The sequence below is a fragment of the Thamnophis elegans genome, chromosome 2 (assembly GCF_009769535.1).
Source record: "Thamnophis elegans isolate rThaEle1 chromosome 2, rThaEle1.pri, whole genome shotgun sequence".
NCBI classification, from domain to species: Eukaryota; Metazoa; Chordata; class Lepidosauria; order Squamata; family Colubridae; genus Thamnophis; species Thamnophis elegans.
In genome coordinates this window covers 45,209,949-45,223,665 of record NC_045542.1, presented here as the reverse complement: position 1 = coordinate 45,223,665, position 13,717 = coordinate 45,209,949, and the positions used below count along the sequence as shown (strand labels likewise).

The window sequence follows — 13,717 nt, the reverse complement described above, 5'->3', positions numbered from 1 at the left end:
TCTCTTTTGCTTCTGCCTTTTACCTTTTTATCCAACATAGAAGCTATTTAAGGGCATTGAGTAATTTGTGCAAAAACACCCAATGCTAAAATAAAGTGATCTAATTTGAATGGCTGTGCTCTGCAATGGTTTCTAGACAAATTAAGGCTGAAACAGCACTACAATGAAATCCTATAGGGTTACCTATGTGGGATGCCAAACTTTGGATAACCATTAAGGGCTGCAAAGAGAAAGGGAAAACACTAGCCCTTGGATGCCCCCTCATGGTCAACTGGATTGTTGCAGCCCAGATGACCTAATTTCTGCCCATTATCAGGGAAGATGGTCTGAGGTAAGCGAGGCCTGGTGAAGACCAAATGGAGCTTGCAAAATTTAATAAAAATGGTAAAGCAGAAAAGAAGCAGATTGTATGGGATTTTGACCTATTAATGGTAAAAACTCTGTTAAGGTCACAGAGGGGCTATCTAAGTACATACAGATAATCCTCATGTGACGAATGCAATGGAGCCTGCCAATTATATTCATAACCTGAGAATTCGTAAGAGTGAATCACATAACTTGAACGTGATCACTCCCTTTCGCCCGTGCATTCGCTAATCGAATGTGCAGGTCATTAAGTGCATGAGGTATCATAGGGTGGAGAATGCTATGGAAGGGCCTAGTGTTTCTGACACCCAAGTGTTTGCAAAATGGAGGGAAGGCTTTGGTGCTCCAGTCCTTCCCTCAGTTTGCAAAGCCTTTTGCTGCAGATCTCATTCAGGACTCCTTTTGCAAAGAACAGAGCCCTAAAGTATTGTGAGAGCGCATGAAATCAATTGCGTGAGATGTCGCAATACTGATCTCATGTGATCTCACAATACTTTAGGCCTCCATTCTTTGCAAACGCACTGAAGGCCTGAAGTACTGAAGCAGGCCAAGAAACTGAAGGCTTGCTAGATCTTCATAAGGTGAGTCTCCACAGGCCCAGTGTGGAGATGGGTGGGAAATAGATAGAGCGAATGTTGTAGTTCCTCTGCAGTCGTTCATAAGGGTGAACGACTGCCATGGTGCTGCAACATTTGTTACTTTGGAATGTGTTGTAAGTACTTGGCGTGGTAGTGTTAACGTAACTTCAAATGGTCGCTAAGTGAACTGTCGTAACTTGAGGATTACCTGTAATCATACATCTCACTAAATCATAATGTGGCTTATTTGTTTTGGCCTCAGCATGCTGTATGAATGCAAGAGATGTCAAAAGGTTGCTAAGGATCCACGACCAAGAGCTTTCTACTGGTGGGCAAAGAAATCTTGAGTTCATGATTGCAGACAGCAACATGGGGAGGATTACAATGTATATCTGGGAATCAATGCTATATGACATGCAAGTATACTTAGCCACAAGCTGTTCACACCTGCAATGACACTGAAAAAAGACGGCTATTGCAACTTCAACTCAGTGTTGAAGGCATGAGCTGGTCCCTGCAGACTTCTTGTCAATATTTCAAAAGTGGTTTGCTGCCATTACCTTCATCCTAAGGCTGAGAGTGTTTCACCCAAGGGCACCCAGTTGGCTTTGTACCTAAGTTGGACTAGAACTCAGGTACCTGAGTTCCTAGTTTCTAACTTGGTACCTTAATCACTACATCAAACTTGTTTTCTGATTGGAACAAAAAGCAGCTTAATTAAATGGTTTTATTACCATCCTAAAGGAATTGACAAAAAGATGCAGGAGAAGGCACAAGAACGGTAAATATTTTAAGGTTATAGTTTTCTCATCAGAATTCACAAATATAGGTAAAAATTTGCCTTAGTATTCCAAATCCACCATTCATATATTTACCTTCTCAGGAGTACTGTCTGCCCTCTCTTGTCTTATTTTTCCTTACCAAGCTGACTTTTTCTTTGCCTTTACTGTCTTCCTAATTTAGGTCAGTTGAGTGAACAAGTCTATGAAATTATGGTAGAAATATCCATGATGTTCCAACGTGATGGGAACAAAAACATTGTCAACTAACACTTAACATTATGTGGCTTGCAGAGGAGGAGAGAGAGAGGAGTGGAAAGGGGGGAGAGGATAAAGAGAGAGGAAGGGGAAGTAGAGAAGAGAAGGATGACAGAGGGAAGAAAGGAGGTAGGGAGAAGGAGGAGAGAGGAAGAAGAAAGTGATGGATAAGGTACAAATATGGTGTATGGAGAGCAGAAGAGCCAATAATTGTTTTTGGGAGTTGATGGTAAGATAATTGACATAATATTCAATAATACAATATGATGTTGGCTATGTAATAGTATACCTGTGATTATATGCTATGAAAATGGAAAAATAAAAAACTTAATATGCAAACATTATGTGGTTTGCTACTGAGCATGCACAGAGTCCTCACTTTCTTCCAAGCTTGATGATAACTCCTTTCTCATGTGTGTCTAAGCATTGGCTTCATAAAGCTCAAGATTCAGAGAATACACTATACTGCTAGTAATGTATAAGAAAGTTAAAATGCTTTGTTCAACACAAATTGAATTTTTATTATGAAATGGCAAAAGCTTTCAGAAGTTACATTTTATAGCTTGAATAAGGTGTTACTGGACAAAAGTTCTGTTATCCAAGGGGGCTTTTACAGATTGGACAGAAACAGGATACTGACTAGTAGATGGTCAGATTATCTTTAGACTCTTGACTGAAAACAACGACAGCTGATGTGGTTAATAGTAAAGGGATGAGGAGTGCAGCAATCAAACACTCTCCAAGAAGATCACATTCCTCATCTCTAGAAAAACAATGCCTGGTGTATGAATCAAGTGAATTAGTCATCTTGTATTTTGGATAAAGGGTTAAATGGTTCCAGGACAACAGGATATGTAGAGCAGCTCAAACATTACACATTCTTTTGAGCCATTTCGACTGAACCTAATAAAGATAATGCCTAAATACATACATACATACATACATACATACATACATATATTTGCCCATTCTTCTCAGCTAGAAACTGTGCTGGCCGGTCAGGTCACCCTCCTCGGTTTTTGGATGTAGGTGTGGGGAGCAGCCATAGGGAGGTTTGGGAAAAGGAAGGGGGGGGGCAAGGCCTCGGAGAGGATCATTAAATGCTGGAACAAGACTAATATGCCCCCCCCCCCTCACCTACACCATTCATAAACTGAAATGAAATATAAAATATATTCATAAATGAAATGAAACTAACATTGCCAACTTAAATAACTAAGTAATGAAATTAAAATCTAATACATTGCATAAATAACTGTTCACTGAGTTTCAGACTAATAAAGGTTCTGTCAAACAAGGCTGCAAGGCGGTTTTGCTATACACACTTCTTAAAATAAATTTCCCCTTCATGGGCTCCCTTTGAGTTCCATGGGCCCCGAAACAATGTACCGGCTTCACCCCCTCTCTCAGGCCTGAGGGGGACGCAAGGAAGGAGGCCCCGGGAAGGCCTCGGCCGCAGGGACAGGGGCTGCGATGAAAAGCCCAGCAACAGTCGAATTCACACCCCCAGAGTAGCAAACAGCGAGACGAGCAGCATATAAATTCAATAAGTAAGTTTCGGACTCATGGGAGCCTCCTCTCACTCATAAGACAAACCAGATACCCCCACCCCTTCCCGGCTCCGGAGGCTAAAGGGTATTCCAGCCCAGAGCGAGGGCGCCCTTGCGTTTTTCTCTCGCCGTCCTTTGCAGAGGATGCCTCGCTAAATGGCTCTCCTTCCGACCGCGAATTCGCAAATATTTACTCATACAGCGGACGTGGGTGTGAGAAGCTCTCGGCAGAAAGGGGAACGGCGCGTTCGGGCTCCTAATAAAGAAAGTCGGCGTTCTACCTTTCCTGCACAAACGTCTGAATTCCTTGAGAGTTTATTTTCCCCCCTCCCCCGCTCCCATCCCATCCTATCCAGCAGAGCGAGGCAAAGCTGCTGCAAGGACTTTCTCTCCCACCCTCCCTCCCTCTTGTGGGCCAAGCCCGGCCTGCCGACGGACGGTCCCCGGGTGAACCTATCCTGCGGTTACACTGACAAGGCGGGCAGGAACAGGAAGCGAGCATTGTGTATTAAACTGGGTAGCCTTTCAAGTCCTGACAAAAGTCCGCAAATAAACCCAGCGCTGTGCAAACACGTGGTTCGGCGGCGAGAACCTGGCTGGCTTCCCCATCTCTCTCCCTCCCTCTCCCTCTCTCTCGCCTTTCCCAAGCGGGCAGGTTGGCGCGGCTGCTGGGCTGCGGGCGCCCGTGGCGTTGGCATCCAGCGCCTCCCCACAGGTGCGAAGCAGTCCCCGGGAGACTCCCGCTCTCCCCGCTTCCCCCGAGGGAACTAACGTTGGAGCGGGGCCAACTGGAGTGCCGATCTGGGATGGCGGCGGCCTCTTGGCCGAGCCAAAGAGCCTGCAGGACGCGAGAGGAGGGGATCCGCTCCAAATAATGGGAAGCTGTTTTGTTTTGCTTTGTTTTTCCCAGGCGCCCGTTAACCGCGGTTTACCAGCCTTCCCGCTGCGGCTAAGTGCTCCTAAAACAAGGGTGACGGGGGAGAGCTGCTGTCTCTTGGTCTGTTTGGGACCTATCGTAGCTCTTGCAGCGTTTTGATATTCGTCAGGTGGAGCTTGGTGACAGTGTCTCTGCTTGACCAAGGAAGCCCGGAAGTGAGAAGGGCAATTGCTTAAAGCCACATGATTGCATGGAAGAGGTGGGCTTTGGGAGACCGAGGTCGACTTAAACAGAGTTGGAAGGGACCTTGGAGGTCATGTAGTCTAACCTCCTGCTCTCCCAGAAGACCTGTACTAGAGATTCGAACTGCTGACCGTTCTGATCGATAAGCTTAGTATCTTAGCCACGGAACCACCTACTCAGGCACTAATCTAATCAGGATAGACTTATCTATCTATTGGGGGGGTGTCTGGGTTCTCATTGGTGCAGATCATATCTACATAGCTTCCAAAGGACTTCCAGACCAGGCTTTATATTTTGCAATCCTCACTCCTGCAATCTTGGGATTGTGCTTAGTTGCAGTAGTGGCCTCTTCTCTCCTTTGCTTTCTTAGCAGTTTACACCCCCCCCCCCTTTTTCTCCTTACCGCCGAGAAGCCATTGAGGAGGGGATGGCAGAATAAGCTGTCAGGGTCTCTTGACCTGTAGCGCTAGGAACCATCCATCCAACCAGGCCCTCAAATGAAAGCAGTCCTCAAGCATCCATGGACCGTTTCTGCATTTCTTTGGGGTGGACCTGGCTGTAAAACACACACACACTTCCAACTGTAAACTACCTACTTGTGAATAGTTAATGAGAAACAGAGCAGCTGGACTACATGTGTTGCCCTGCTTCAGCCTCTATAACCCTTTCCTTTCCAACTGATTCCAGCTGTTCACTCACAGCTGCTTCAGCCAGACACTTCTGAATCTGTCTTGCATGCTGCAGGCCATGATATCATTGATTGTTCCTTATGTCTTGTAAGCTGCAAAGAGAGGTTTATTACTAAATTGCATGAAGAAGCAAAGACCATAGGAAATATCCTTGGGAAGTCCTTAGCTAACTTCATCTGGGCTGATCAACCACCCCACCCAGTCCCATTGTTGTTCTATTTTAGCTTGACAACAATAATAGCTGGGTTTCTAATTGATCTCCCCCTTTTACTGACATTCATCATCTACCAGAACATTTGATCCATCACCAGGGCCTAGCCTGTATTAACCTGGCTATACGAGACCCAACAGTTAAAGAGAAACTATTCATATGTTTTTTGTTCTTGCTGAACTTGATACAAGGTGTCATTGGAAAGACAAAAACAAAACAAACAAACAAACCACTCTGGTTACTTCACTGGAGAGAATCCATAGATGAAAGGGACATCAATACAGTTGTCACAGTATTTAGAGAAAAGCTAAACCTCAAATGTTGTGCCTTTTAATTTGCAAAGAACATCTGATTGGCATGTCTGCCTTCTGTCAAATCAGAGTATTGTTCTCATACCTTATTGCTACCTTTTGAAATAACGGAAGTGGGTTTTTTTCAGATTGGACTCTTTCCCTGCCCTACTTAGATATGTCAAAGATTGGATTGTTCAGGGAACTACTGAATGCAAAGCTTGTCCTCTAGCACAGAGCAACGACCTTCCTTATGTGATGTGTGATTATAAAGATTCATACTCTGCTTTACAGCCCTAATCAGGGCACAAACTTTACCAGTTCTTTTTCTGCACTGACCTTGATCTGCATGCCCCCTGGCAACCAGAGAGTCTCAAATTCCAGCTGAAAACTCTTTCCTTAAATTTTTCATTCTGCTGCTCTAATCGCTGCTTAACCTCAAGGAGAGCAGAGGCTGCTACGTGTTCTTTCAGATCTTGCTGTGATGAATCAGTGCAGGCATGTTGGCAGACACACCTGTCTAGGACAAATGAAGACATCGAGGAGCAAAGCTAAAGTAAAGCCAAGAGTTAACCAAGTCAAAGGTGGGGGGGGAAGCATAATGAGGAAATGGTAACAGCTGAAATGACATCATGATTCTAGGCTGAACCATATGTACTGAAGGTTGCTAGCTGTGAAACATGAGGTATGAAACTGGACCAGGGTAGAATAGCTGGCTTTTATTATGGTGTCCTGCCAGACTATTGGCTTTAGCACTTTAAACATAAAGCAGAAATGTGAGTGATAATTAATCCATATTCATGACCCTATGAATTTTTGCTGCACAGTGTCTTAAAGTGACAGGGATTACAGAGGGAAAGAGAATTTTTCTATTTCTCCTTCTTTCCTTTAGTTCCAGCCTGTGTTGAATCCCCAATGCACAGAAGTAAAGGATTGTTCCTCTCCTGTCCTCAGTGCTAATCCTGAGAAAGGCCTTAAAGTAAAGGTAAGGTTCCTCTCCACATACGTGCTAATTGTTCCCGACTCTAGGGGGCGGTGCTCATATCTGTTTCAAAGCAGAAGAGCCAGCACTGTCAAAAAACGTCTCTGTGTTCATATGGCAGGCATGACTAAATGCCAAAGGGACATTGAACCACTGTTACCTTCCCTCCAGAGGTGTTTCTTATTTTTCTACTTGCATTTTTACATGCTTTCGAACTGCTAGGTTGGCAGAAGCTGGAACAAGTAACAGGAGCTCACTCCGTTACATGGCGCTAACGATTCGAACTGCCGACCTTTCTGATGGACAAGCTCAGTGTCTTAGCCACTGAGCCACCACAGCCCTTTATTAAAAGGCCTTCTTAAAGGCCAATTCAGTTTGGCCCAGCAGTCTGGCTCCTCTCATGCTTAGTGCTTGGAAGCTGAGTTGTGTCGGAAAACAGGAACCCAAAAATATAGGGGAAAGGAGAAGAAAGACTTTCATGGAGAAACTGAGATCTCTGTTCTTCTGATTCTATCCCGCCTTCTCTTTCTGTGTGGCTGATCAAAGAGTTTGATTGTACGCAATGGGAGAACAGCCTCATCTTGCAGCTTGCTTGGGAGGGAGGGTGAGGAGGGGGCAGGATATGGGACAACACAGAGAAGACTGTGCAGCAGCTGAACTCACATGCAAAAAGTAAGGAAGAGTAATTAAAGAATTTATACCTTATCCATGCAGGGCCATTATAATCATAGATATCAATTCTTTCCTGTGTCTGGTACTAAATTATAGTGTCTTGCTTACAGCCTCTGAAAAACATTACTTCTCAGATACTAGGGATGAAAGCACAAATCACTATTTCCTTTTACTAGTGGGGGACCGAGGCAGGGGAGTCAAGAAACAGGTCTGAGTGGAAATTTTGCCCCCAGAAGACTTGAATTATTTTGTCCACCTATGATATTCAACTTTTAAAAATGGAGGTTGGAGGGAATTCAGAAGCAAAAAGTGTGGAAAAAACAGACAAATATTTGAAATGAATAATCAGTAGTCAAAACTGAAAGGAAGCTCTGGAGAAGAAAACTTTGAGGTGGCATGTCATAAAAAATGAATGCTTTCCCCAATTGTTCTTACAGTGACAATTGCAGTGCTATTATTCAATTGTAGTCAAGGCACCAGATGTTTCACTTCAAAGACAAGCCACGGAGTTAAAAGAGACCTCAAATATATATTTGAGACAGAAAACTCTTACTGGTCCAGAAAATTGGGTCCCTGAAAGGTTGTAGCCAATAATCTCTCAGGAAAAAATGTTTACCATTGTCTGACTCATTCTGTACATTGTTGAAAAACTTGCACTATCGGAAATGGTTTCTAAATGTTTACCTAACATTGTTTTCTTTATAACTTGAACTTACTGTTTCAGGTCTGTCTTCTGGAACAACAGGAATAAATTTGCTTTATCTTCATGAGAGCTCTTTCAATATTTGAAGATGACTATCAGCTGGTTTTGCTTTATCTTTTCTCCAGATTAAATATACACATCTCCTCCCACCTTCTTTCATAGGACATGCCCGTTTTCCCCCCCTAGCAATCCTATTGTAATAGTGCATCTGTTGTGATCACAAATAGCATATGGACTATGGTTTTATAGTTATAAACACTGACAGGTTAGTAGTCATAATAAAATTATTCCATCATCAATATGTCAATTCTATTATATATCTGGTTTTTGAAAGATTCTCCACCAATACACACACACACACACACACACACACACACACACACACACACACTGTTCAGCATGCTATGGCCATCTGGTTGCCATTAGAAATGAGGTCTTAGATTAGGTATGACCCAGCAATGATTATCTTCTATGGCTTCAAACTCTCATTTATCTGCTTCATTATTTAGCAAATATTTCTCCCTTCATTATATTTTTATATTTAACTTTTGAACATATATTTGTCTCAGCCAAAATGCATGATACTAGCAGAGTACGTACTGTATTTTTCGAACTATAAGATGCCCCGGTGTATAAGACGCACCGAGATTTCGAAGAGGTAAGTAAGAAAAAAAAAATTGTCCTCCCCGGCCCACAGGAGCACTACAGATTTCAGCAGGGCTGGGGGAAGGCAAAAACACCACCATTTTTGTGAAAAACAGGTGAAAAATGGGCCTTCCCCCCCCCCCCCCCAAAACGGCATTTTTGCCATTCCCCAGCCCTGCTGAAGCCTGCAGAGTGCTTCTGGGGGTTGAGGGAAGGCAAAAATGCCTCAGTTTTTGCAAAAAAGAGCTGTTTTTCATAAAAACAGAAGCATTTTTGTCTCCCCCCTTGCTGCTGAACCCTGCAGAGAGCTTCTGGGGACGGGGGGAAGGCAAAAATGCCACCATTTTTGTGAAAAACGGTCTGTTTTTTGCCTGTTTTTCACAAAAATGGGATGCAGGGGCAGAGCTTCAGAAGGTCCAAAATGGCTGTATTCATTGTATAAGAGCACCAACATTTCCACACTTTTAGGGAGGAAAAAGGTGCGTCTTATACTCAGAAAAATACGGTATATTATGATGCCTGTCACAGTAAAAGAAGGGAAAAGGCATTATCCTCAAGAATATTTGAAGAGACATACACCATACATTACTTATACTTTTATGGCCATGTCTTTTTGTGGGAGAGTTCCAAACACAGGTAAGTCCAGAACGTATGACAACAATGGAGCCCAAAATTTCCATTGCTAAACATGACAGTTGTTAAGTGAGTTTTGCCCCATTTTATGACCTCCTTGCCCCTGTTGTTAAAGGAACCACTAACTTAACACTAACTTAAATGTTAAATTAGTGACACGGTTGTAAGTGAATGGCTTCTCCATTGGCTTTGCTTGTCAGAAAGTTGCAAAAGGTGATCACATGACCCAGGGATACTTCATCTGTCATAAATACATGCCAGTTGCAAAGCATCTGGATTTTGATCACATGGCCACAGAGAGGCTGCAATGGTCATAAGTGTGAAAAATTGCCACAAGTCACAATTTTCAGTGCTATTGCAATTTTGAACTGTCACTAAATTAATGGTTGTAAGTTGAGGATTACCTTTATTGAGGGGTGTGTATGTGTCTCCTCTGAACAACTATGAAGGCTTGGCTATTTCATGAAGTCTTGGTCAGAGGGCCACTTTGACTATCCCTCTGGATAGCAGAACCAGTTTTATTGGTCTGCTAGCCAGAGGGATCTAATCTTGACTATTATTTATCAATTTTTATATAATCACTTTTGCAAGGTGTGTTTTTAATCTGTCTCATTTTAACCCAAATTAGAAATGTGGGGAGACATGCACAGCTCAGAGTCAGTTTGAATAGTTTATATGTGCTGTAAGTAAAATAAGTTAAAGTAAATAATAAAATAATTCTTAGATTTGGGGAAAGCATTGTGGTTGTTTAATTGGAAATTTTAGGAACAGTGTGGGTAACATGAAGACCAATGGTGAGATTCAATTTTTTTACTACCGGTTCTGTGGGTGTGGCTTGGAGGGCGTGGCAGGGGAAGGATATTGCAAAATCCCCATTCCCTCCTGATCAGCTGGGACTCGGGAGGCAGAGAATAGATGGGGGCAGGGCCAGTCAGAGGTGGTATTTACCGGTTCTCTGAACTACTCAAAATTTCCGCTACCAATTCTCCAAAACTGGTCAGAACCGGCTGAATACCACCTCTGATGAAGACACATTTTGTACTCTTCTCCACGCATGCTGTTTGTTACTGGTTTTGCCTCAGAAATAGGTGCCTTATAAATTGAGTAGATGAGCAGGTTATTCTTGAGGCCTAACTCTGAAGCCTGCTCTCTATACAGAATCTTTGTCAGGGTCGTGTTTCCACTAGCAAACAAACCAATCCGTTGCTGAAAATTAAATGTAGTGTCAGAAGTAGAGAATGTAGTACCAAGCATCTTCCATTTTCATGAGCCTTTTCAGACCACAGTTTTGCGGTACATTGTTGGAACATGTCCCACAGGAGATGCTGAGCAGCGCACACACAAACACATTGGGCCTTTTCAGAGCTTTTTCACCACTTGCCTTTAGCTGTAGTATTGGTACAGCTGTAATGAGGAAAAAACCACTCCAAAGACTTGCATTGCGGATGTATATCTGATCACACGCAGGTTTGATTTCAGAATAGATGTATATGGGTTATACAGGCTGAGAATTCTAGGACTCGGAGGCTTAGCACATTTGGATGATAAAGTCAATGCCAGCTGTAGGTAGGCCTTACCCGTAGCCTTTCATTCTGTCAGGTCGCTTGAAAGTTTAATGGAGTAGAATCATTTTTGCTTGTAGTTATAACAGCAACTGTGGACTACAAAGGGAGACCTCATTTTGTTTGTTCCCTGCAGCTGAGAAAACCAGATATTTCTTTGTTCTCTGTGTGTTTCAGAAATAGATTGTTTTACACATCGGTAGCTACAGATAGTCTTCAACATACCTTTTGTTTTGTGACTGTTGGACGTTGCAACGGCACTGAAAAAAGTGACTTATGACTATTTTTCACATTTATGACCATTGCAGCATTCCCATGGTTACGTGATCAAAATTCAGATGCTTGCCAATTGGCTCCTATTTATGACGATTGCAGTGTCCAAGGGTCATGTGATCACCTTTTGCAACCTTGTGACAAGCAAAGTCAATGGGGGAGCCAGATTCACTTAACAACTGTGTTACTAACTTAACAACTATAGTGATTCACTTAACAACCATGGCAAGAAAGTTCGTAAAATGAAGCAAAACTTACTGTCTTGCTGAGCAACAGAAATTTTGAGCTTAATTGTAGTCATGCTGGGGACTCCTACAAATTAATTTTAAACAGTGAAAATGGTAACCTCACAGGAGCCTGCATCTTAAAATGATTTGTATTTGTATTTTATTATTTCTATGCCGCCCTTCTCCGGGAGGACTCAGGGCGGCGAATAATTCAAGGGGGAAAAAAAGGGGGAACATAAAAGACAAAATACAAATAATAAAAATAGACAACAGTCGCACAACCATACATGTCGAGAGGGGAGGGAACTCATCACCCCCAGGCCTGCCGGCAAAGCCAGGTTTTGACGGCTTTTCGGAAGGCCTGGAGAGAGGTGAGGGTCCAAATCCCTGCGGGGAGTTCATTCCAGAGGGCCGGAGCTGCCACAGAGAAGGCCCTCCCCCGAGTAATAGCCAGGTGGCATTGGCTGGTAGATGGCACCCGGAGGAGGCCAACCCTGTGAGATCTAATGGGTCTGTGGGAGGTAATTGACAGCAGGCGATCTCTCAAGTACCCAGATCCAATACCATGAAGGGCTTTATAAGTTACGACTAGCACCTTGAAGCGTATCCGGAGACTGATCGGTAACCAGTGCAGCTTGCGGAGGATAGGTGTAACGTGGGTGTACCGAGGTGCACCCACAATCGCTTGCGCGGCTGTGTTCTGGACGAGTTGAAGTCTCCGAATACTCTTCAAGGGCTGCCCCATGTAGAGCGCATTGCAGTAGTCCAGTCTTGAGGTCACGAGGGCGTGATGATGTATTTTTAGTATTCAATAAATGTATGTCTTCATTTCCAGACAAATAAAACAGTTTTGGTTTTAATTCTCCTGGTTTCAAGAAATCTAAAAGAAAGTTTGTAGAAAAAACTTTCATAATTATTTTTACCTTTTAAGAAAAAGGAAAAAAAAGCACACAGTCCTTTCCTAACTGCATACTAGCCCACAGTTAGATAAAAGCTCAGAATTCTCCTTTTACTTTTAAACTGCCAATTGTCAAGACAAAAGAGGCTTTTGTGGAATATAAAAGGCAGCCAAACCCTCAAAAACACCTCCGCTGTGCTGAAAGAGTTAATCCTGGCACCCACCCCATTCCTCTGCTGGGGAATAGCGCCATTAATTGAGCAGGCCTTTTTTGTGTGATCCATCACTGAAGGGGAAACATGGGACGAATGTGGGGTAATAACAACAAAGCCTCAGCTAATTTGGGAAAATTGCTCTGATTTGGGAAAATTGCAGTGTTTTCCCCCAGGTGATTGACGAGCTTTGGAAAAGGGAGGTTTTTGAGCCAGGTGCCTGTTTGTGTGGCATTCACTGCTGGCTTCCCTCCACTGCCTCTCATAATGCTGAGTTGGCAGGGTTAAGGCAAGGCTGTTCAGAAGCCAAAGAGACTTTGACATCATCTTTGGACAAGTCTTCAAGCCCTGGGATTGTCCTCCACCCTTGGCTGGGTATTCCCTCTCTGGCCTCTGAGTTATTTCCAAAGTTGACTGTCCTTACCTTCTTTCAGGTATCAAGTGTTCGCTATCTGAAGCTCCTGGAAAGGAACCGGACTTCTTGAATTGAAGGCCTCAGTTCTTCACTACTGATTTATGGCCGAGTATTTCCTACCACTATCCTGGTTGAGTTTTGAATGTTTCCCTCAGCTTTGGTTCACATATGCATTGCGGAGACCTACAGCTGCTTCTCCGACAGAAAAAAACTTGGAAGTTGGCAAGAGATTACAGGCAGTCCTCTTTTTACAACCATCCCTTTAGTGACTGTTCAAATATACAATGGCACTGCAAAAATTGACATGACTATTTTTCACACTTAACGGCCATTGCAGCATTCCCACATTCATATGAACAAAATTTGGACGCTTGGCAACTGGCTCGTATTTTGGTAGTTGCAGTGTCCTGGGATCATGTGATCACCTATTGTGACCTCCTGACAAGCAAAGTCAATGGGGAAGCCAGTTTCACTTAACAACTGGGATACTAAGTTATCAACTGCAGTGATTCACTTAGCAACTGAGGCAAGAAAGGTCATAAAATGGGGCAAAACTCACTTAACAACCGCCTTGCCTAGCAGCAGAAATGTTGGGCTCAATTGTACATCAAGGACTACCAGTACCAAGCTCACTGTTTCAAATTTCGCTGAGGG

At 43.3% G+C, this 13,717-nt stretch overlaps 1 protein-coding gene across 1 annotated transcript; it reads left to right on the top strand.

Moving 5' to 3' along the window:
* The first annotated feature begins 1,214 nt into the window (after nt 1-1,214).
* Nucleotides 1,215-13,361, top strand: LOC116523905. Its single transcript, XM_032238998.1, has 4 exons — nt 1,215-1,364; nt 4,091-4,408; nt 6,734-6,826; nt 13,083-13,361. Exons 1-4 carry the CDS (start codon nt 1,215-1,217, stop codon nt 13,131-13,133), a joined length of 612 nt encoding a protein of 203 aa, XP_032094889.1. The 3' UTR covers nt 13,134-13,361.
* The last annotated feature ends 356 nt before the right edge of the window (nt 13,362-13,717 follow it).

Coding starts and splice junctions, on each gene's coding strand:
- LOC116523905 (XM_032238998.1), top strand. CDS start 1,215: ATGAATGCAAGAGATGTCAAAAGGTTGCTAAGGATCCACGACCAAGAG. Junction 1,365..4,090: donor CAATGCTATATGACATGCAA/GTATACTTAGCC, acceptor AAATAAACCCAG/CGCTGTGCAAACACGTGGTT. Junction 4,409..6,733: donor GGGATCCGCTCCAAATAATG/GGAAGCTGTTTT, acceptor TCTTTCCTTTAG/TTCCAGCCTGTGTTGAATCC.